We start from the raw sequence: 20,765 nt of genomic DNA on the forward strand, positions 1-20,765 counted from the left end.
TGTTGGCAGGGGACCCTTGGTCCTGTGTGTGCCCTTCCTCTAGGAGCACAGGGACTTCCTTACAGCATGGCAGCTGGGTTCTAGGGCATTAAAACTTGATGCCTCTAGACTTTTTAAATGCTGGGTCCAAAACTTGTCCTGGGTTACTTCTGCCACATTCTGTGCATCACAGGACGTCACAGCACCAGCCAAGATTCAAAGGGAGAACTCGACGGATTCCACCTCCTGTGGGGAGGGGTGGTGCGTGTGCACAGTGATGAGAGGAGTTGTTGTAGCCAAAACCATTGTCTAAGAGAAACTCTGAAAGAGGGTTTTGGGCAAAGGTGAAAAAAATAGCTTCATTGCTTTGCCAAGCAAAAGAGGCCACAGCAGGCTAGTGCCCTAAAGACTATGCCCTCCTCGGGGAGAGAACAGGAGGTGGTTTTATAGTTCCAGGAGCAGAAAATAGGACCACAGATAAGGATCAAGGTGGATGCAAGTTTTTCATGGTGTTTAGTGGCCCCAGGGCGAGTTTTGGTGGTCCAGGAGTGAAGAACGCTTCCTAACATTTTTCATTTGTTGGGGTTTTATTTCTGTACTAAAAGATATTGTTATGTATGATCAATAGATAGATATTGTTATCTATCTATTGTTATCTATAAGAAGACCTCAAAGTTACTGTTATGTATACTCCCTGAAAAGGAACCAGGGCCCTGCCCCAAGGCTGCACTCTTGTTTCTTGACTCTTCCTCCCTTTCCTGATTAGCAACTGTTTGCATCTGCCCTTTGGAACTCAGGGAAGGTCCTGGAGGCTGAAGTTTATTCCCTCAAAACAAGAAAAGGAGGATACAGAAAGTCCTGTGGCCAGGAGCCCCCCAGGGTCCTGCTCAATTTCCTTGTGAGCAGTCACATGAGCAGACATTACAGCTGGTGACCAGAAGGCCAAGAAAGAAGAACAGGAGCAAGTTTGTCGTGGTGGTCAGTTGGGAGAGTTCAGGCAGAAGGGGCAGTTGAGTGTGTGGGAGGTGGAAAACCTGTTTGAAGGCAAAGTGAGGAACTAGAAACCAGTCGAGCAGCAGCACAACAAAGAGGGCACTCTTATCTTGCTTTCTTAGATGCTTCCTGTTGAGACCGGATCCACACCTGGCAGTGGAGCCAGCCTATGGCCAGAGGAGGGGCTTGTAGAAAGAAGGCAAACAGGATAGCATCCTGGAGTGTGGAGTGCAGAACCAAAGATCAGGGCAAAGTTTGGTAACACCGACTGTCTCCTGGCTTCCTGTTCACTGCAGGTGCCAAGTCTGTTCTTTGTTTTCTCTTGGTCGTATGCCTAGGATCAGGCCACACTGTACTCCTGGTTTCTGCTCATAGAACTTTCTCTTGAGACCTCAGTGAACTAGTCCCTGCACGTTCCCTCCTATTTTTTTTTTAAATGTTCATTTCGGTTATTCCTGGTGCAATATTATAAATCAGGTGATGGAGATTTAGTACCTTCTGTAGATGACCGGAAGGGTTAGTCCGAAGCATGAAGTATTGACTCTTCCCAGCAGAATGGAACAAAACGTACTGAGCTCTTTTTACATGCGTGACATTGTGCTAGATGCTGGTCTTTGAGGGATGACTAAATCATCATTCCTGTCCTAAAAAAATGACTACCTGATAGGAGAGAAACTGGTCTATTTTAAAACAAAAAATACTATGTAACGTCATAAGCAAAACGGAGCCTCTTTGGGTTGGTCCGGGGAGGGGGCTTCGGGAGTAGGGGGAGGAGGTGAGGCGAAGAAAGCTTCAGTACCAAGCCGGAGGCGTGTTTGAAGCAGTGTGACTGTTGCGAGGGTCCAAAGTCAGCGGCGTGGCAGGATGTCTCGCCAAAGAGCTCGGGCAGTGTGCTTTTCCTTGGAGAGCAGCCTGGGACACGTTCACACTGGGATTTGCATGCTTGGAATGACCCCATAAGCACAGTGTGTAGGTGACCAGAGGGGGCTAAAGGACTAGAGCGGGAGGCCGGTTAAGAGGCTTTTGCAGTAATCTGGGTGAAGGATATTGAGGGTGTAGCTAACTTAATGCGAGCGTAGCCGGGATAGAAAGAAGAGGAGGGATTCAAAGCTGTTTAGGAGGTGTTGGAGATCTCGCTAGTGCTAAATAATAGGTTTGCTGACCCATGAGATGCGGGGGGCGGAGGGGCAGGAGCTGCCTAATCTTTTTCAGTTGTGGCCACTTTCCCCGTGAGGCATCACCTGTATAAATAGGATTTTCTGAATGGAAAAGTTACTAAGTCTAAATGTAATATCAAGTGAAAGCACCTTGGGAAGTGACACAAAGTAGCATTTTCCAAATGCCACCATGTAACTCCAGTACTAGCCTGCCCTCATTATTTCAACATTTTTTCTTGCTGTTTCTCCTTAAAGCCCACGCATTATCTTCTTCATCTTTTTTTTTTTTTTTTCTTTTTAGGGCCACACCCACGGAAGTTTTCAGGCTAAGGGTCAAAGAGGAGCCACAGGTGCCAGCCTACGCCACAGCACCCCAGGATCCCAGCCGAGTCTGTGACCTACACCACAGTTCACGGCAAGGCCAGATCCTTAACCCACCTAGCGAGGCCGGGGATCGAACCCACATTCCAATGGATACTAGTCAGATTCGTTTCCACTGTGCCACAACGGGAATTCCTCTCCGTCTTTTTATCTGAAATTTCAAAGCTGTTGGGAACTGAAGTATGTCATTACTGTTTGATTTTTGCTTGTGATTGTAAAGTTGGGCCCAGGGCTGAGCAGGGCTTTCGGTTCGCCCCGGGGATCTCCATTCCCTGTGCTGCTGGGTGCAAAGAGGAAAGTCAGGCCACCCACGGACATTCCGTACGGAGGCAAGTGACGCCGAGGCCATCTCCTCCTCCCCAAACCAGACTGTCCTTGCACAACTTCCACGTGACCCCTGTTTGAAAACAGGCCTTAGAGCTCTTCATTTGATAAATCGGAGCTTTTCTAGCTTGCAGTTTAAACTATATATTGCCTTCTCTAGAGGAACCACAGGTACCTAGAATGCATGTAGAGATTGGTTCAAAATATTTGCTAGTTTCCAAGTGAAACAAATTCAACAAATAAATTTTGGGGTGGGGTCCACCTGGGTCTCTCGTGTTGCCTGTCAGCCGTGACCTTAATGAACCAAACCAGCTTGGGACAGTGTTGATGAGGAGTACAGCACAACACAGCCTTCTCACATTCCTGTCAGTTTTTTTTTGGTTTTGTTTTGTTTTGTTTTTTTTGGTGGCGGGGGGCGGGGGGGCATGCCTGAAGCATGTGGAGGTTTCTGGGCCAAGGATTGAACCCGCCCCCCCAGCCGTGATCCGAGCCACTGCAGTGACAATGTCAGATCCTTAACCTGCTGGGCCACAAGGGAACTACTGCCAGTTTTTACAAAAGTTCAACTGTTTGAATGTCTTAAAGTGCGCATATTGATTAGATATTGATTATAATTAAATCGGATGCTATCAATATTAAACTCTTTACTTCCAGGAGAGGGAAATCCTCTGAATTTAAAGCTCACACAGCTCCCGTTCGAAGTGTGGACTTCTCAGCCGATGGCCAGTTTCTGGCGACAGCTTCTGAAGACAAATCCATCAAAGTATGGAACATGCACCGCCAGCGTTTCTTGTACTCCTTGTACCGACACACGCACTGGGTGCGCTGTGCCAAGTAAGTGCACCCGTAAAGGTTCCACCTCTGTTTCCTGCTGTGCTCCATCTTTGCCCCTCAACCCCTCAGAAAATTCATCCTTTCATTCAGCAAATATTTATTGTGAGTTCGCCCTGTGCCAGAAACAACTGTAAACCCAACAGTCAAAAACTGCTGCTCCCATGAAGCTTCTCTTCTGGAGACAGATGGTAACATGGGACCCCAGGTGCAGCAGGTCAGAGGATGGCTGCATGCGGTGGAGCAAACAGCCGGACAGGAGCCGGGGCTGCTGGTTTCCGCAGAGTGTTCGGCTCACAGGGGGGTGGCCTTTGAGCAGAGCCCTGAGGGAGGCCAAGGAGTGAGCATCTTGGGAAAAGGCAGCGGGAGCTGGGTTGGCCGTGCGAGGACGAGCACGCAGGCTGAGGTGGCAGAGAGCGTGGGCACGTGGGGAAGGGGCTCGGAGGGAGGAACAGCCCAGCCGACCGTCGACAGCCCTTGCGTGTGCTGATCTGATCGCTCTGCCTCGCCGGTGAATGAGACCGTGCTGACGCCACGGGGAGGACGGGCTGTTGAAGGTCAGGGCAGAGCCAGGAGGTGCCATCGGGGGCTCTCGCAGTAGCTCTCATCCGGGTGGGTCCAGGTTCACGGCTGAGGAGAGTTCAGGAAGCAGGTGGAGTTTAGGTCATCTGTACAGTTGGCCCCTGAGCAACACGGCTTTGAACTACAGGGCTCCACGTATGTGTGGCTGTTTTGTCAGTAGGAAATACCCGCTGACTGCGCGAACCCAGGCTGGTTGAATCCGCCAATGCGGAAAATACAAATACGGAGGAACCCGGGATCCGGAGGGCCGACTGTAGTTACCTGTGGATTTGGGGCCATGATTAGGGTGGGCGCCCCAACCCCCGTGTTGCTCAAGGGTCACCGTGGTTTGAAGTTACAGCCAACAGTACTGGCTGTCGTGCTGGATGTGATGAGAAAGAGAGGAACCAAGAATAACGCCATCGTCTTTGGGGACAGGGAATCTCTGGGGACAGGTGCTATTGTAAATGCTATGAACGCCTGCTCACAGCCGTGCAGCCCTCAACTCCTGAGACAGGCTGCTTGGGTACTTAAAATAGATCTCATTTCCTCATCCGAACTGGCCTGGGAGGGAAAGGCTGTTGCCTTAAATTTCCCATTTCACAGATGAGGAAACTGAGTTTCAAAGTTAAATTTAGAACTCATCTTGCTGAACGTGGCAGAAACCCATTTTTTTTCCCCCTTCTTAAGAGGATGAGTTGGCCGATGTGTTTGATAACCTTGGCGTTGGTAATGAGAGACCAGACAGGGACGCAGTACCTTCAGGACTCTCTAGGCCCCTTTATGTGCCAGCTTTATTCTCTCAGACACCCTGGCCCTGAGGCCACCGCCACCTCGCAGCTGATGTCCTCACAGCTTTGTGACCAGAGAGGAAGAGGGTCACTCAGCTCCAGTTAGAAAAGTACCGGGGGGTGCGTCCGGCCCAGCCAGGACCCTGTGCCCGTCTCCTCGCCAGGCAGTGAAATAGTGTCATTGTCCAGATTTCCCCGGGCCGGGGAGGCAGAGTCACACTGAAATGAGCTCTGGTGATGGAGAGGGGACACTTCTCACAAGAAGGGGGCTGCTACAGAGGTGACCACAAGGGGGGGGTGGGGGGGTGCTCTGAGCTGCGCAGTGCCCTGGATCTGTGCCCACCATGGGACATCGCAGGCTAGGCATCCCCGGCCACGATGTGGCGGAGTGAGCCTTTAAGCCCAGCTCTGTCTGTCTCGCCGCACAGTCCACAGCCCTTGTTGTGTTCTCAGTGGGGCATTATTCTCAGGAGGTGTTGACTGTGCTTTATGGTAATGAGTCTGAGCAGACTAAGAAAAGATCGAAGGCCATACGTTTAGTCGGTGTTTTTTTCCTTCTCAAGGGCTCCATTATTTTGGCCTCTGGCCATCTCAGTAGTATTTGTATATATGCCATGTAGCTCTGTGAGTACGAACGTGGACCTGGGACCTAAATATATAGGCCCAGCCTCGCCACCTACTAGCTGTGTGACCATTGAGGAAAGCACCTAATTTCTCATGCCTCAGTTTTCTTTCTTTCTTCCTTCCTTCCTTCCTTCCTTCCTTCCTTCCTTCCTTCCTTCCTTCCTTCCTTTCTTTCTTTGTCTTTTCCGGGCCACACCTGTGGCATATGGAGGTTCACAGGCTAGGCGTCGAATCAGAGCTGTAGCTGCTGGCCTACACCACAGCCACAGCCATGCGGGATCTGAGCTGCGTCTTTGACCTACACCAAGCTCACAGCAAGGCCGGATCCTTAACCTGCTGAGCGAGGCCAGGGATCGAACCCATGTTCTCGTGGATACGTGTCGGGTTTGTTAACCACTGAGCCACGACAGGAACTCCTCATGCCTCAGTTTTCTTAACCTGTAAAGTTAGGATGATGAGAGTAACCTGCCGCCGAGGTTGTTACGGTATTTGAAAATGAGGAAATAGACATAGAGCACCCACGTACTAATCACCAGATAAATCTCAGCCATCCTGCTCTATCCCGTTCTTATTTAGTTTTAAATGTGTTATGTAACTTGAATTGATAATGTTTCTCCCCATCTAAGGAGGTGGTGACATGTGTGATGGTCCCAAAAGGCTGGTCAAATCATTTGTATTTATTTATAAAGTGATTTATAAAGTGATTTGTAAAGAACAAGAGGAGGCAGACAGAGATGTGTCATCTAGTGGCTGGGGCCTGGCGAGCAGAGGCGCAGGCCCGTCTTGTGGCTCCACATGTTTGCTAAGGAGAAGGGCTTCTCCTACCTTCATCAGGGGGCTGAACAGAAGCAAGAGCACTGAATGCCGATTTAGCTTCTCAAGGCAGAACACGTCATGTACATTCTGACTCATAACAAAAACCTATCATTTATCCACTGCGTCCTCTTTACCTCTGTTTCCTTTCAAAGACAATGTGAAGCAGTTTGTAATAACTCACATACCTGTGGACACATCAGTCACTGGAAGGGGTGGGGAAACTGTTCTGTCCAGAATCACGGAACCTTGGTTAGTGCGCATGGGGCAGGAGGTGTAGACAGAATTCCCTGCAGCCAAGCTGCTAATGGAATGATGGCCACTGACATACTTTCATTTTCTAATAGCAAGAAGAAATCCTATCAAGTTGTTCAGATAAGAGTAGTTTTTCCTGGAGTAAATTCTAAGAAATACTTTATTCCTTGGCTTGTATTGAAATACTTATGTGTAATATGAATGTTAAAAAAAAGAAACAAACATGACACTAATGTCAGAGAGAACATATGAAAGGTTGAAAGGGTGCCAGTAATGTGAAATTTTTATCTTCAAAACAATCCTTTAAAAAGCAGAACCCTTGATACGAGCCACATAGCTGTGCTGAGAGTTAAGTATGGAGAGATGAAAGTCTTAGCCTCAAGGAGCTTTTATAACGCTGTGGGGACAGAAAGGTACAAATCATTATAAAAGGGAGTGTCCCATGGGAAAATGATACACACAGTGATAAGCGAGTGTGTAAGTGCGGCACTGACCTAAGCTTGTGTGAGGAAAGGTCCAAAGAGCCAGTCCAAGCCTCAGACTGAGAGGAGGGAGGGAGACGAGGAGGCAGCAGGGACGCATCAGATGGGGAGCAGGTGGCACCCCCCCCCACGCCACCACCCCCCCCTCCCGGAGGGAGGCAGCAGGAGGAGCACCGGGGCTCCCAGGAAGGTGGTGCTTTGTCAACTGAACCCTTCAGCCTTGGCCGCACACGAGAAGTGGGAAGGACAGAAGAGGGGGCGGGAAGGCTCTGGTCCTGCCTGATGAGGAAGGCCTTAGGACTTCATCAGACAGGGAATACGGAGGGCCTGGAATCTGGAAGAAGGCAGACTCCCAAGGGTCAGCCTGGATCTGGACGGCTGAACAAGCAGGGGGCTCCTCCAATCATGAGCTCCTTCAACCCCATCATCAGCCTTCGTCAGCGTGGCGTTTCTGGAAGCTTTGCATTTTTTTGCTAGCCATTGTGTGTGTGCAAATATTTTTGTAGGGATTCCAGTGGGAAAATCTAGAGAGGGATAGAGAGCTCTCTGGGTCTTTATTTAGATGGGTTTATTTTTATATTCGATATCTAATAAATTCCACATTCTCAAAGCCAGCAAACTTGGCATTTAGAGGGTTGGCATGAGATGGTCCAAGATTTGTGTGTCCACCTGCACCACCTTGTTACCTTGTTAGTTCGCGGCTGTCAGCCTCTGCGCGGAGTGAGGGGTGTGAGGCTCCTCCAAGTGGACTGTTGTGAGGGTCAGAAGTGCAAGGTCACGGCGTTTGGGTTGAATGAGGCCCTAAGACTGCCAGCTGAGCATTATCAGCTAAGGTGAAGCCCCGGAGTTGGGGAGGAACCTTGGAAAATGTTGTTTTCCCTTAATTCAAGAGAAGAAAGGGATGGTGGAGCTTTGTGCTTTGTCTCCCTGGCATCCGCTCCCTGTTTTCTGGTCACAGTGCTCAAGTCTTCCTGGGGGACCCAGCTCTCCCCCACAGTCCCTCCCTGTGTGCGGCAGTGGCCCTACCTCCAGGCCAGCTGCAGGCCCAGCTCAGCTTTGCCCTCAGGAACAGAGCAGCCCCCTTCCTGCGCAGGTGGGTGAGTCTTGTTGGAACCGTGCACCCTTGCTGTGCGAGTACTTCCTTGAGGCTTATTTAAACCTGTACCACCAAGGGACACCGTGCACCAGGAACTGACCTGAGAGTGATGCCTATTTCAGAGGAGTTGGGAGAGGAGGCAGAGACTAGTCTCTCATTTCTGGTTTCTAGATACAGCCATACCTGGGATTGTGTGTGTGTGTGCATGTGTGGGCAGGCGGGCAGGGGTGGGGGGTTTGCAGGTGGCACAGGCTTGGGGAAGGGAGAGGGAGACATGACCCTTAAATATTCCCTCTCACTTTCTAAAAAAGGCACCTTATATCATAGAAAGTGAGAGTGAAACGTGCGTTTGAAGAAGTGGAGGTGATCCTTGCCTCCAGTCTCGTGCGTTCGTGATGCCTGTTTTATCTCCAGCCCAGCACTGCTGTAGTTTTCATCATCACTGTCCCTTGTGGAGACTTTCACAGTCAACGCCTATTCGCCGTGACTACAGATCTGTATTCCCTCTTCCCCCTCCTGCCTCCAAGGAGACGTTTGTGGAATGCAAATCCGGTTGTGCTGATCCTCAGGTTAAGCCTGAGCGTAGTCATCCTGACGTATGTATCTGCTCTGCCTTCTGTTACCACCTCATCTTCTGTCCCTTTTACCATTTGCGATAGCAGCTGCACAGGGTTCACATATGTGCAGTGCTCTGTTGTGTCCTATGCCTTCCCGCCTGCTGCCTGCCATACCTGGAGTGCCCCCCGTTCCACCCTCCCTTCAACTTCCTGCTTGGCATCTCTTCCTCTAAGAATTGGTTCATAGTCTCCGGGGCCAAACCTGTTTCGATTCCTTTATGCCACCACGTTGCCCTGTTAATAAGGTCTGTTTGCCAGTTGATGCTTCCCTTCCCTTATTCATTGTGTATTTTCATGCCAGAGACTATTCTGAATTCTGTCACTACCACGGAAAGTGAAACAGACAGAATTCCTACTTTCATGGAGCTCCTTCCATCAAAGGGAGACAAACAGCAGTCAAACATACTAGTGATTTGTGCTCTGCAGAAAAACCCTGTAGGGGAGTTCCTGTTGTGGCTTAGCGGAAACGAACCTGACTGGGATCCATGAGGACGCGGATTCAATCCCTGGCCCCACTCAGTGAGTTAAGGATCCAGCGTTGCCACGAGCTGTGGGGTAGATCACAGATGCGGCTTGGATCCTGCGTTGTTGTAGCTGTGGTGTAGGCCAGCAGCTGCAGCTCCAATTTGACCCTTAACCTGAGAGCTTCCATATGCTGCGTGTGTGGCCCTAAAAAAAAAAGGAAAGAAAGAAGAACCCAGTAGGACAAGATAGAAAGTGACAGGGATGGGAGATATTCTTTGACATGTGGCCGCTGGGAAAGAAGCCGCTCCACCAAAGTGACATGGGCTGACCGAGGAAGCTGGTGAGGCAGACACCAGGGGCGAGGTCCGTCTCGAGTCCGAGACCGGGTGAGGGATCCTGCAGAGTGTTCGTCGTGGCATGAGCAAGGCTCAGAAGAGCTGTGCAAAAGTGTGAATGAATCAATGGCATGTTCCCCTTTAGTTGTGCAGGTAGCTTTGGTGGGAGTTTTCATGGGCTTCTTCAAAAAAAAAGTCATTTTTTTATATCAAATTCAGGGGTACTATACATGCATGTTATGCATGAGGAATATTTATGTGTCTTCACTCCTTTTTTGTTGTTCTGTCTCTGTTCAGATTGATAATTTTGACACTCTGCACAGCTGGTCTTAATGGACTTCCTTTATCTTGCTGGTACCTTGTGATTCTGAGGATTTTTTTAAAAATCAGTTTTGTTACTGTTTGGAGTGAGTGATTCATGTGGAATTCTGCAGAGGCCTCTCTGGAAGAATGTTCCTGAGAAATAATTTGGTTAAATTTAATGAATAAGGACTGCATCTTTCTGGCAACTGGCTGTGTAAGTGCTTGAGAGCCTGAGTTCTTTCTCACGCATTTATTACGATCTTTTTGGAGGCTTATCTTTAGTTAGAGACCAAGAGAGTTGAGAGGCCCAGCCTGAGAGAGAAATGACCGCTCAGGCCCAGCCTCTCAGTGTTTGTGCAACTTCCTGTGAGAACTTAGCCATAATGAGGTCATCCTAGTCTAGGACTTTCTTCCACGTGTCTGAAAGATCAGAAGTCCTGTTTTCACTCTGCAAGGCGAGGAGGCTCCAGGGGAACTGAGTCAGGCTTGATCAGTGGAGGAGGGTCTGAAACACGAGCCAGAGGCCACTGTCCCTTTTCACAGGGATGGTGCTATAACTTTCAGAGGGGCTCAAGCATTTGCCTGCCTTGTCAGGACCTTCTTCCTCTGCCAGCCACGTCAGAAGAGGGGCTCCGTGGGCCTCGAAAGTAAGGAGAAAGGTTTGTTGGCAAGAATCCTGATGGGCAGTTTTCTCAAGTTAGGATCAGGCAGTGAGCCCCTGCCTTTCATATCCAGACCTGCCAAGGAACCTGCGTGATCCCTCCTGCTGGCCAGGAACTCTCTCCCCCGGGCCAGGCTCGGGCACCATGACTGATGGTCACTCTGGCTCTTGCCTCGGCGGTTGCTGGGTACCTCCTCTCTGCTGATGGGGTGTCCGTCACCCGGTGCATGCCCTCCTGGAAGCATAGCTCCTCTGGGCCATCGTCTGCTCCCCCGTAAAATGCACCCACAGGGGTACCTTCCTCACAGAGTCCTCCCGAACGTTGAACAAGCTAATGAGTGGGAATAATGTCAGCTGTTAACTGCCTTCACAGCCTAGTTGTTTTCTCCTACGGATGATGATGGAATTGTACAGGGTGTGTCCCAAAGCCATTTCACACATTTGCACGTAGTGTTTGGGGTTGCTGCTGCGGGTAACTACTATTAACCTTTGAATGCGTTTTATGTACATAACTACGGAGGGTAACTTTATTTCTAACAGCAAGTGTTGCCAAAGGAATTTAGTGGAAAAACGAGAAGTCATTTTCAAAATTTGTATGGCTCAGTTAAATGTGCAAGAGCAGTCAAGAAAAAAATTACAGGAAAAAATTAGAAGAAACTCATCCAGCCAGCTCTTAGAATACAGTATAAAGCTATCAGAATTAAAATATGACGGCCATGGGAATGCCCATTGCATCGTGGCTCAGCAGGTTAAGAACCCGACATATTGTCCCTGAGGATGTGGGTTCAGTCCCTGGCCTTGCTCAGTGGTTTAAGGATCCGGGGTTGCTGCAAGCTGCAGCATGGGTCACAGATGCCGCTTGGATCTGGCGTTGCTGAGGCTGTGGCAGAGGCCTCAGGTGCAGCTCCGATTCGACTCCTAGCCCAGGTGCGGCCGTAAAAAGAAAAAAACAATGTGGTGATCCTGCCACCAGCTTAGGAAAATAGGTCAGAGAAAGCTCAGATGCAGATCTGTATATGTTTTCTGATCCGTAGGGAAGTGGACGAATAGTTATTTAAAACGTTAGGATAATATTAAATATGTAATATATTAGTTACTTCATATGTAGTTAAGATAATGAGATTTCTGTTTGGGCGGATGTAAAGCTAGATCTTTATTGCACACCATCATTTGCAAAAATCAGTGGATGAGTTAAACCACTAAACATTAAAAATATTCTAAGTGATACTGCTTTTCCTCCCAATGTATGGACAGTGTATTTAAATGAATATAGAGGGTCAGCAGAACAATTATTTCTCCCTCAAGTATTTGAATTTTAAGTGTGCGGTGGACTTAGGTAACTAAACTTCTGTCTGCCTCAGAGCCCAGTGCTTTTTATGGCTTGTCTCCGGAGCCCAGACAAACTCCACGAGACACAGAGATAGTGTGTCCGTTAATGTAAGACATGAATAGCTGTGTTCTTTGGACTGTTGATGAGCATGCATTTTGATCACAGAAATATTGTTTAAGATATGTCATCTCTTGGGAGATATGTTTATACTTTAAAAGATATGTAGCCTTTTTAGAAATCAGTTTGCAAAATATATCCGGGGTCTTTATTGCAGTGATTCCACAACTGGAAATCTATCCTAAATCAATACTCTTTTGTCTTCAAAGGAAAAAGCTTTGTATTTAAAGATAACTGCTTTCGGTGTGATTTATATGATGAGAAATTAGAAATAACCAAATTTTCCAAATAAGGTTCTGCTGTATAGCACAGGGAACATTATCTAGTCACTTGTGATGGAATATGATGGAGGATAATGTGAGAAAAAGAATATATACATATATATATATATATGACTGGCTCACTTTGCTGTACAGTAGAAATTGGCAGAACATTGTAAATCAACTATAATGGAAAAAGTAAAAATCATAAAAACAAAAAAATGAAGAATGGTTAAATAAATGTAGATTATTATGTAGCTATTAAAATGGGAATATTTGCAAATAATGACGTGAAAATATGTTTACATATAGGGTTAGGGGCAAAATTCAGAACTCATAATATAAAAGGCTCATACATAAACAAAAGATAAAGTACCTATCATCCACAAAATATTGAATGATTTAGTCTGGATGGTGGCACTGTGGACTTTTTTACTTACTATGTTTTTTAAAACGAGCAATTCGTCTTTAATGAGTAATAAAGAAAACATATCATTTGAAATATCTCCATGTGCAATTGAGATCTTTATTTTTAGTGGAAGAATTTTTCTAAAATTTAAAATTTTTATAATCCCATATTTTAAAATATAATGTATATTGTGGGATAACTTGTCTTTCTTTCTTTCTTTTTTTTTTCTTTTTTGTCTTTTTGCCTTTTCTAGGGCCGCACTCGTGGCATGTGGAGGTTCCCAGGCTAGGGGTAGAATCAGAGCTATAGCCACCAGCCTACACCAGAGCCACAGCAACACAGGATCGGAGCCGAGTCTGCGACCTACACCACAGCTCATGGCAACGCAGGATCCTTAACCCACTGAGCAAGGCCAGGGATGGAACCCACAACCTCATGGTTCCTAGTTGACCACTGAGCCACGACGGGAACTCCAACTTGTGTTTCTTTATGGTGACCTCATCAAAAATAAGTAGAGCCTTGGGAGTTCCCTTGTGGTGCAGCAGGTTAAGGATCTGATATTGTCACTGCAGCTGCTCAGGTCATGTGTTTGATGCCTGGCTCAGGAACTTCCACATGCTGAGGGTGCAGCAAAATAAACAAATAAATAAATAATAAGTAGGGGCTAATGAGACAACTTTTCCATATTATGATTTTTTAGCATTAATTTTTAGGGGGAAAATCTGACCTTAATTTTCAGTTTTTGTTAGTACTGCAAGTGCTCTTAGATCATCTAAATTGCAGAGATTTTTCTTTATTGTTGTCAATTTGCCACTTAGCCACTCTCAAGCACATAATTCGATGGCATTAGGTGTGTTCATGTTGTGCAAAAACTGCAAAGATTTTAAACATCAGTTTTTATTGGCTATAATATTAAATTAGTTTCAATTCCCTCGAACGTTTTTTCAATTGCCCTACGTATTTACTAAACACCTACTCCATACCATGTATTGTGTCGGGGGGCTGCCACAGTGAAGGAGGCACGCGTGGTTTCTCCCTCTGTGGAGCTTACATTCTCTCAGGGAAGTGGACAGAATGCTCGTGTGATCGTGAGCTACTCCAGGACACACACTGGGGAGCAAAACTTCTGGAAGAGAAGTTCAGGAAGGGATCCTGAGCAGAGACCTGAAGGGTGAGTGAAGGCCTCTTCGGTATTTTCAACTAGGCAAAGAGTAGAGAACAGCGTTTTCAGCACAGGGACCCGCATGTGAGGGAACCCCTGAGGCAAGGGGAGGGCCTTGGTATCGGGAGAGCTAAGGTGCTACGATGAGGAGAGACAGGATTTAGATCCCAGAGGCCCTGGGAAGCAGTCGTGTGAGGATGTCACTTTTTCTCAAGGGAAATGTCACACCACTGAAGGGTTTTAATCAGAAAAACCCATTATTTAAGATTTAAAAATCACTTTCACTGATTCTGGGGAATGGACTGCCAGCAAGGCTTCGTATGGTTTGAAGAGACAAGACCTGACAAAGGATTGGAGTGTGGCGGCCGGTGGCGGAGAAAGGAATCCAGCTCGACTTTTAGGTTTCTGGCTTGAGAAAAGAAGCACTGGGGAAGGAAAGGTTTGGGGACGGAGGTGACGAGTTCAGATTTGGACAAAGTCCTAAGTGCCTGCAGGATATCCTTGGCAGACAGTTGTGCTTATGGGTGGAGATGCCACGAGAGGAGTCCGGGCATGTCGATGCTAAGGACCCAGCAATAATTAGCATGTTTCAGGGCATACTTAGCCCTTTTTATCTCTCATCTGCCTTTTGTCTCTCTGCAGTTATAGGAATGACTCCTGTTACTGCAATCGTCACATGATTTCTCGTCTAACAGCTGACCAACACTGTAAAAAACATAAAGGTTTTGCTTACTGCCTTCAACTCTACTTTTAGTATGTAAACCCCACATCCCATCAATGCAAACTCTGAAATTGCCAATTTTTTTTTTTTTTTAATGAATCTCTGAGAGTTTTAGGCCTGAATGCAAACCAAACCGTCTCATTATCCAAACAGAAGATGGTGGCCGGAATGGTTATGACTTTTAGAAGGTTACACAGTCAGACACTTGCAAAGTTGGCCTTAGAATCGGGACTCTTAACTGACTGGGAAGCTTTATTTCACTGCTTTTTACTGCTGCTGCCTCCTATTGAATAGCTGCTGGCTTCAGAGTAGCTCTTACCAATGATTTGTGTCTTAGGGGACATAGAACAGTGCCTACGCTGGTCTCAGAGCCTTGAGGGCCAGAAATATATGGGTGTTTTTTCAATCTTTTTGAGAATATTTTTCTTTCTAAATTTCCTTTATTCTTTTTTTTCTTTTTTCTTTGTTTGTTTTATTCTTTTTAGGGCTGCCATGTGCAGCATATGGAAGTTCCCAGGCTAGGGGTCAAATTGGAGCTGCAGGTGCCAGCCTACGCCACAGTCACAGTAACACAGGATCTGAGCCGCATCTGGTACTCAGACTGCAGCTCATGGCAATGCCAGATCCTTTAACCCACTGCACAAGGCCAGCGATGGAACCCACATCCTCATGGATACTAGTCAGGTTCATTACTGCTGAGCCGCAACAGGAACTCCTCCTTCATTCTTTCCTTCTCTCCTACTATTCCCTGTCTATCCTCACTTTGTTTTTTTTTGTTTGTTTGTTTGTTTTGTTTTTTCTTGTTTTCTTATCCTCCACACAGTCCGAACTGCTGGGTGTGGCTGAAATTGGATGCTAAATCGATATCCTTCAGCCCTTGTAGTGCAGGTTGGTTTTCAGGGACCATATCTAATTCCTCAGTGTGGCATGTCTAACTCCCAAAGTGGATCTCTGTTCCTTCTGCCTGGAGGGCTGACGGTTGAGTCCCAAACTCGTCTCAGATGGCTTAGCCCTGCCTCCATGCAGCTAAGGGTCTGGCTAGGGTGGGGGTTGTGTGTCCTTGTGTTTTGTTTCCCCCCAGCTTTATTGAGATGTGAATGACACATAAACTTGTATAAGTGTAAAGTGTACAATGTGGTGATATATTGTGTTTCTAATATTTAGTCTAATATCCGATAAGAAATAGCTAAATGAAAATTTTGATTTCTTTTGAAAGCTCTTTAAAATTTCTCAGGGTTCATGGACCTGTTTGTCTCACTATGAACAAATAACTCAATGACTGTACTTATGGAAATATAATTTTTTTTTCCTTTTTTGGGCCACACCCACGGCATATGGAATTTCCCAGGCTAGGGGTCGAATCGGAGCTGCAGCTGCTGGCCTATGCCACAGCCACAGGACCGTGGGATCCTAGCCTCGTCTGCAGCCTACACTGCAGCTCATGGCAATGCCTGATCCTTAACACACTGAACAAGGCCAGGGGTCGAACCTGTGTCCTTATGGATACTACTCAGGTTTGTTACCACTGAGCCACAAGGGGAACTCCAGGTATAATTTTATATATTGTTTCAGGAACTCCATAGAGTCAAAGTTAAAGAACTCCTATTATATAACTTGGGCTACTCTCAAGATACGTGAACCAGTTTTTCTAGAAAAAAAGTTCAAGAATTTCCTCATCTTCTCCAAATAGTTCCAATACATTTTAAGAGATTGAACAGTAAGTCGTGCAGTTAACTTCTCAACGCCTTACAGAAAGTCCGTGTCTCCTGATCCATTAGTCACTTTGACTAATGTAATATCCACCTTGGCGACACACTCACTGGGCTTTTCAAAAGGTGGTTGGGTGGTAGTGAATTAGAGAGTTAGAGATTTATTAACGTCACAATAGAAATTTTATATCCTCTTACTCTTCTTAAAATTAATAATCCCGTTAGATGTCGTTTGAGTCTTTTTCTGATCCCAGTCTGGCCAGAGAGCCTGTTGTATTGGTGCTCACCTGTTTCTGATACGTCTCATTCAAAAGAAGAGGGAGGAAAAGGTACAAACCACCATCCTCGCTTTTAACCCTGGCAAAGGCTTGCAGCGTGTATGCAGGGATTGCCATACCGTGCCCAGCGAGGGCGGGGGGCTTGGCCCCGAGCCGCGCTCTGGTCCTGCAGAGCTGGCACCGGCTTCTTTCCTCCCAGGCAGCTCCTCCGCTCCCCACTCCTCGGAAGCTGACACTCCCTTCATGTCTGTGGCGCTGGGGAGATTTCTCCCAGGCTGCAGCCCTTCCCACTCGGGAAGAACTTTCATCTGGTCAGGACACGGTCTTTTCACTGTTCACACGTTTCTTTCAGATCCTTTTTCTTTCAAATCCTGTTTCTGGCAACAAGTTGGCACCTTTTTTTTTTCTTTTTTCCCCAAACTCTTTTTGTTATCCTTATCTAAAGTTATATTACTTGTGCCCTCCCCCCTCAGGGAGGGTATCTGTCTCATGCATCTTAATATCCCTTATGTGCCAGGACAGTGCCCAGTGCCTGGTTCTGGCAGGTGCTCAGTCAATATTTGAGTGAGTCAGTGAATGTGTCTTCTCCCCATAAACTCCTCCAGGACGCTGGTGGGGTAGGGCAGCACACACACACACACACACACACACACACACACACACACACAGATTTTTATTGGAAGTTAGTCTAGCGGTTAGCCTGTCAGGCAGAGCCCAGTCACATAGCCGCCTAAGAGCCTTGCCCTGTGGTTTCCCTCCACTTTAGAACTTTCTGTGGTTACACAGAAGCCACACAGAGCTTCCTGTGCTCTACTTTGCCAGCAGAAGAAACTTTCCTTTCTGTCAGAGACGTCAGCAGAGTGGCTGAGAGGTGCTGGTTGCGTGACTGGCAGTATGAGCCCTGGTTTCTTCCTCTGTTCACGGAGGCTAGCAAGAGCCCTTGTTCTGTAGGGTGATTCTGAGGATTGAATGTAACGTGTTAAGAACCCTTCTGGGACATAGATGCTCCGTAAATGTTGGCAGGGTAACGGTGGTGGTGGTGGTGGCGATAGTTGGCCAATATTGTCATAGGGTGGGTATATTTATACTTGGTTTTTAATCTGATCATTCCACTTGATTGCATTTTCATCATTGCTTTAAAATGTAAGACTCAAGGCATGTTTTAGAACTGTTCTCTGTTAGCTGTTCACATTAAGTAATTTTTTAAAAGACAGTTTAATAAGAAACAATTTGATTTCTTGCCTTAGTTGTTTGCAATTATCATGCAAAGTTTGTTTTCATGGGGATACTGAAGAGGTTTTTCTTCCCTAGGGTCTGTACAAAATAAATTTCATCTGTTTGGAGCATTTCTCTAATCCTGTCTTTCATATTTGAATCTTCCTCACATATTCTAAAGGAAAAGATCAATAATATGTTATGTTATTATAAAATCAAGCTGAACAGTTAGCCAGTGTACAGGATTTCCTTGCAAGGTTATTTTCTTCAATTTTTAAAGACTATTGCACACAGACCTTAATTATCCTTCCACGTCCCTTTTTAAATACAGTGAATTCATAAATTCCAGATTGAAAGTTTTTGTTAGGAATAATTATTTTTAGGCCAGCCTTAAGATCAGGGCGTTCGGGAGGGGACCGTGAGAGAGAACAAAAAGAAAAACCTTCAATTATAATCCACACCCTTAGCAGATGACTTTATAGTAATCTGGGCCTAGAGGGAAGCTACAAATACAACTGAAGCATAATCAGTCTGTGACCTAAATCTGTCTTTTTAATTTTTTTGTTGTTATTGCTAAAATATTAGTAGCCAACATGCGCTTCATAGTTCCCTAATAGACCAAAATTTTTCATTTTCTCTTTGGTCTTCTGCTCTTCTGTCTCTATTCTAAAAAAGCCCTTAAGGGGAGAAAGAACCTTGGAAAGGATCCTAAAGGGAGCGAGGGCATGAAAGCAGTAGGCAAGATGCCTGGGAGTTTTCTCATATGTTTTTTAATGGGGCACGTGGATAATAGGTGTGTCCGTGAAGAAACTTCAATTCTGTATAAATGAGTTGTCCTATTTTCAGTCCATCGGAGCTCTCTGGCCTCCCCAAGTCCAGGAAGTTACAGGCTTAGGGAGTTGGTTCTTTTGTTGATGATATCATTTAATTTTAATTCTCAGCACACCAGTCCTTTTCTTAGAAAAAGCGTTTCTGCAGGATGAATAATAAAGGCTTTCTTAGGTCACATGGGTAAGACCGGAAAATGACAGAAGTAGAAGAAAGAAAGAAAGGAAAGAAAGAGTACCTTTAAAAAAACAAGGTGACTTGGCTTGAAAGCTGTGCAGACCTAGGACAGATAGCATACGACTAAATTATTTAAATAAAAGGTTAAAAGAAACTTGGTTAGTCTAGAAAATGTATTTTGATCCTTTTCATGGTCTGTCAGCATCATTGGTTGTGCTTATTTTTAGTTGGAAAGATGTTGGTAACAGAATATGACTTCGCCGCATAGTTTGGCAGCAGTGGTGAATGGTATTTAATATGTGCAGCCTGACTTTTACATAGTGATGGGGGTAGGGGGGATTGTGCTTGCTAGGAGCCTTCCACAAAAATTATCTTTTTTATGCTTTGCAGGTTTTCACCTGATGGAAGACTGATTGTGTCATGTAGTGAAGATAAAACTATTAAAATCTGGGATACCACAAATAAGCAGTGTGTTAATAACTTCTCAGATTTTGTAGGGTAAGTCTTCTCTCTTTTTGCCTTTATGGGGGTTCGTTTGCCAGTGAATTGTCACAATTCAAGTAAAGAAATGAGAGGGAAGAGAAATGGAAGCATGAGGTCATCTTACTCTTTCCTCTAGGTTTGCCAATTTTGTGGATTTTAACCCTAATGGTACGTGCATAGCCTCGGCAGGTTCTGATCATACCGTGAAAATCTGGGATATAAGAGTGAACAAACTACTCCAGCATTATCAAGGTAACATTGCCCACAACAAAATTCACTTGTCGAGTGGGCTTCTCGAGGAAGTTCTTACACCGACAGGCTACCTTCTCAGTGCGACCCTTGTAAGGAGAGATGTGCTGCCTTTGAATGGATTAGAGGACATCAGCCCCCAGCAGGAACATGGTCCCACGAGTTGGGGTAGATGCCAGAGTGCACAGGGCGGTGGAAAGACCTTAAAATGATAACAGATCTGTAAAAATAGAAGAAATTACCGTGAGATTTTCAAACATTGGTTATGCTTTGTGTGAAAAGCCCAGGAGAGAAATTGCCTCAGAAGGCGTTACAAGTAGTTGCTTATAACAGGTAGTAAACAGCACCCTGCAGTCCTTGACGTGCAACTACACACCACCTATGTCGTGAGGGTAAAGAGGCACGGACTGACTTCTTAGTGTATATTCGGTTGATATTAAATCCACATGTCCCTTCCTAATAAATACAGTATCTACCCCGTAGCAGACACTGCTCAATCCTCACAACAGCCTGAGAAGTATTATTATAACCTCCATTTCAAAGATAAAGAAATCGAGGCTTCAAGAGACTAAGAAACGCGCTCGAATAATTGCTAGAACCGACACGGGTCTTTCTGCTTACAAGGTACATTTTCACAAAGTACCTTGTAGAACAAACTTTTGACCGCTGTGTTAGACTGCCTCCTGTTGGAAGAATGGGGTTCAGAAGTGACTTCTCAAGCTGGCCAGACTGCCCTTCTCCAAACACACCTCCAATACTCTTCACCCTTTTCCCAAGCCATTAATTGATTGGTGGTTGAATTTAGTTGAAGGCCTCCGCCAGCCAACGCAAAACGGGTCAAACAACCCTTGAGTTTGTCCCCTGGTCACATGCGTAGGGCTTTCCCTTCACCTCGAGCTTGGTTTTAACAGCCTCACCCTAGTATTTATCCAGCATTAGTTATACTTGCATTGACAAATACATCAATGTTTAGAGTGAAAAAAACCATTTCATTGGCGGTTAGGTTGTCTGTCTTACATGAGGGGGTGTAATCAGTTGCTGCTGACGCTGTTAATGTATCTGAGGATTTTGTAGGAAAGTGGGTAATAAGATCGTCTTTCCATGACACATGCTCATTGGTAAAGCTATCTGTCTCATGAGCTGGAAGCTTTAGCTATTT

General features: G+C 46.0%; 1 protein-coding gene across 8 annotated transcripts in view; it reads left to right on the forward strand.

The window, feature by feature from the left end:
• Positions 1 to 20,765, forward strand: part of POC1B (POC1 centriolar protein B) — a 90,524-nt gene that overhangs the window by 23,183 nt on the left and 46,576 nt on the right. For all 8 annotated transcript variants that reach the window (XM_084957619.1, XM_084957614.1, XM_021092774.2 and 5 more), the window contains 3 exons: positions 3,489 to 3,668; positions 19,265 to 19,372; positions 19,494 to 19,609. In XM_084957619.1, coding sequence (XP_084813745.1) covers positions 3,607 to 3,668; positions 19,265 to 19,372; positions 19,494 to 19,609 — 286 coding nt within the window. In that variant the 5' untranslated portion in view covers positions 3,489 to 3,606. The remainder of the gene's footprint in view (positions 1 to 3,488; positions 3,669 to 19,264; positions 19,373 to 19,493; positions 19,610 to 20,765) is intronic.

The sequence above is a fragment of the Sus scrofa genome, chromosome 5 (assembly GCF_054392235.1).
Source record: "Sus scrofa isolate SSC_HxYL_T2T_F1_AM1 chromosome 5, Sscrofa_HxYL_maternal_Yorkshire_Landrace_v2.0, whole genome shotgun sequence".
Classification (NCBI taxonomy): domain Eukaryota; kingdom Metazoa; phylum Chordata; class Mammalia; order Artiodactyla; family Suidae; genus Sus; species Sus scrofa.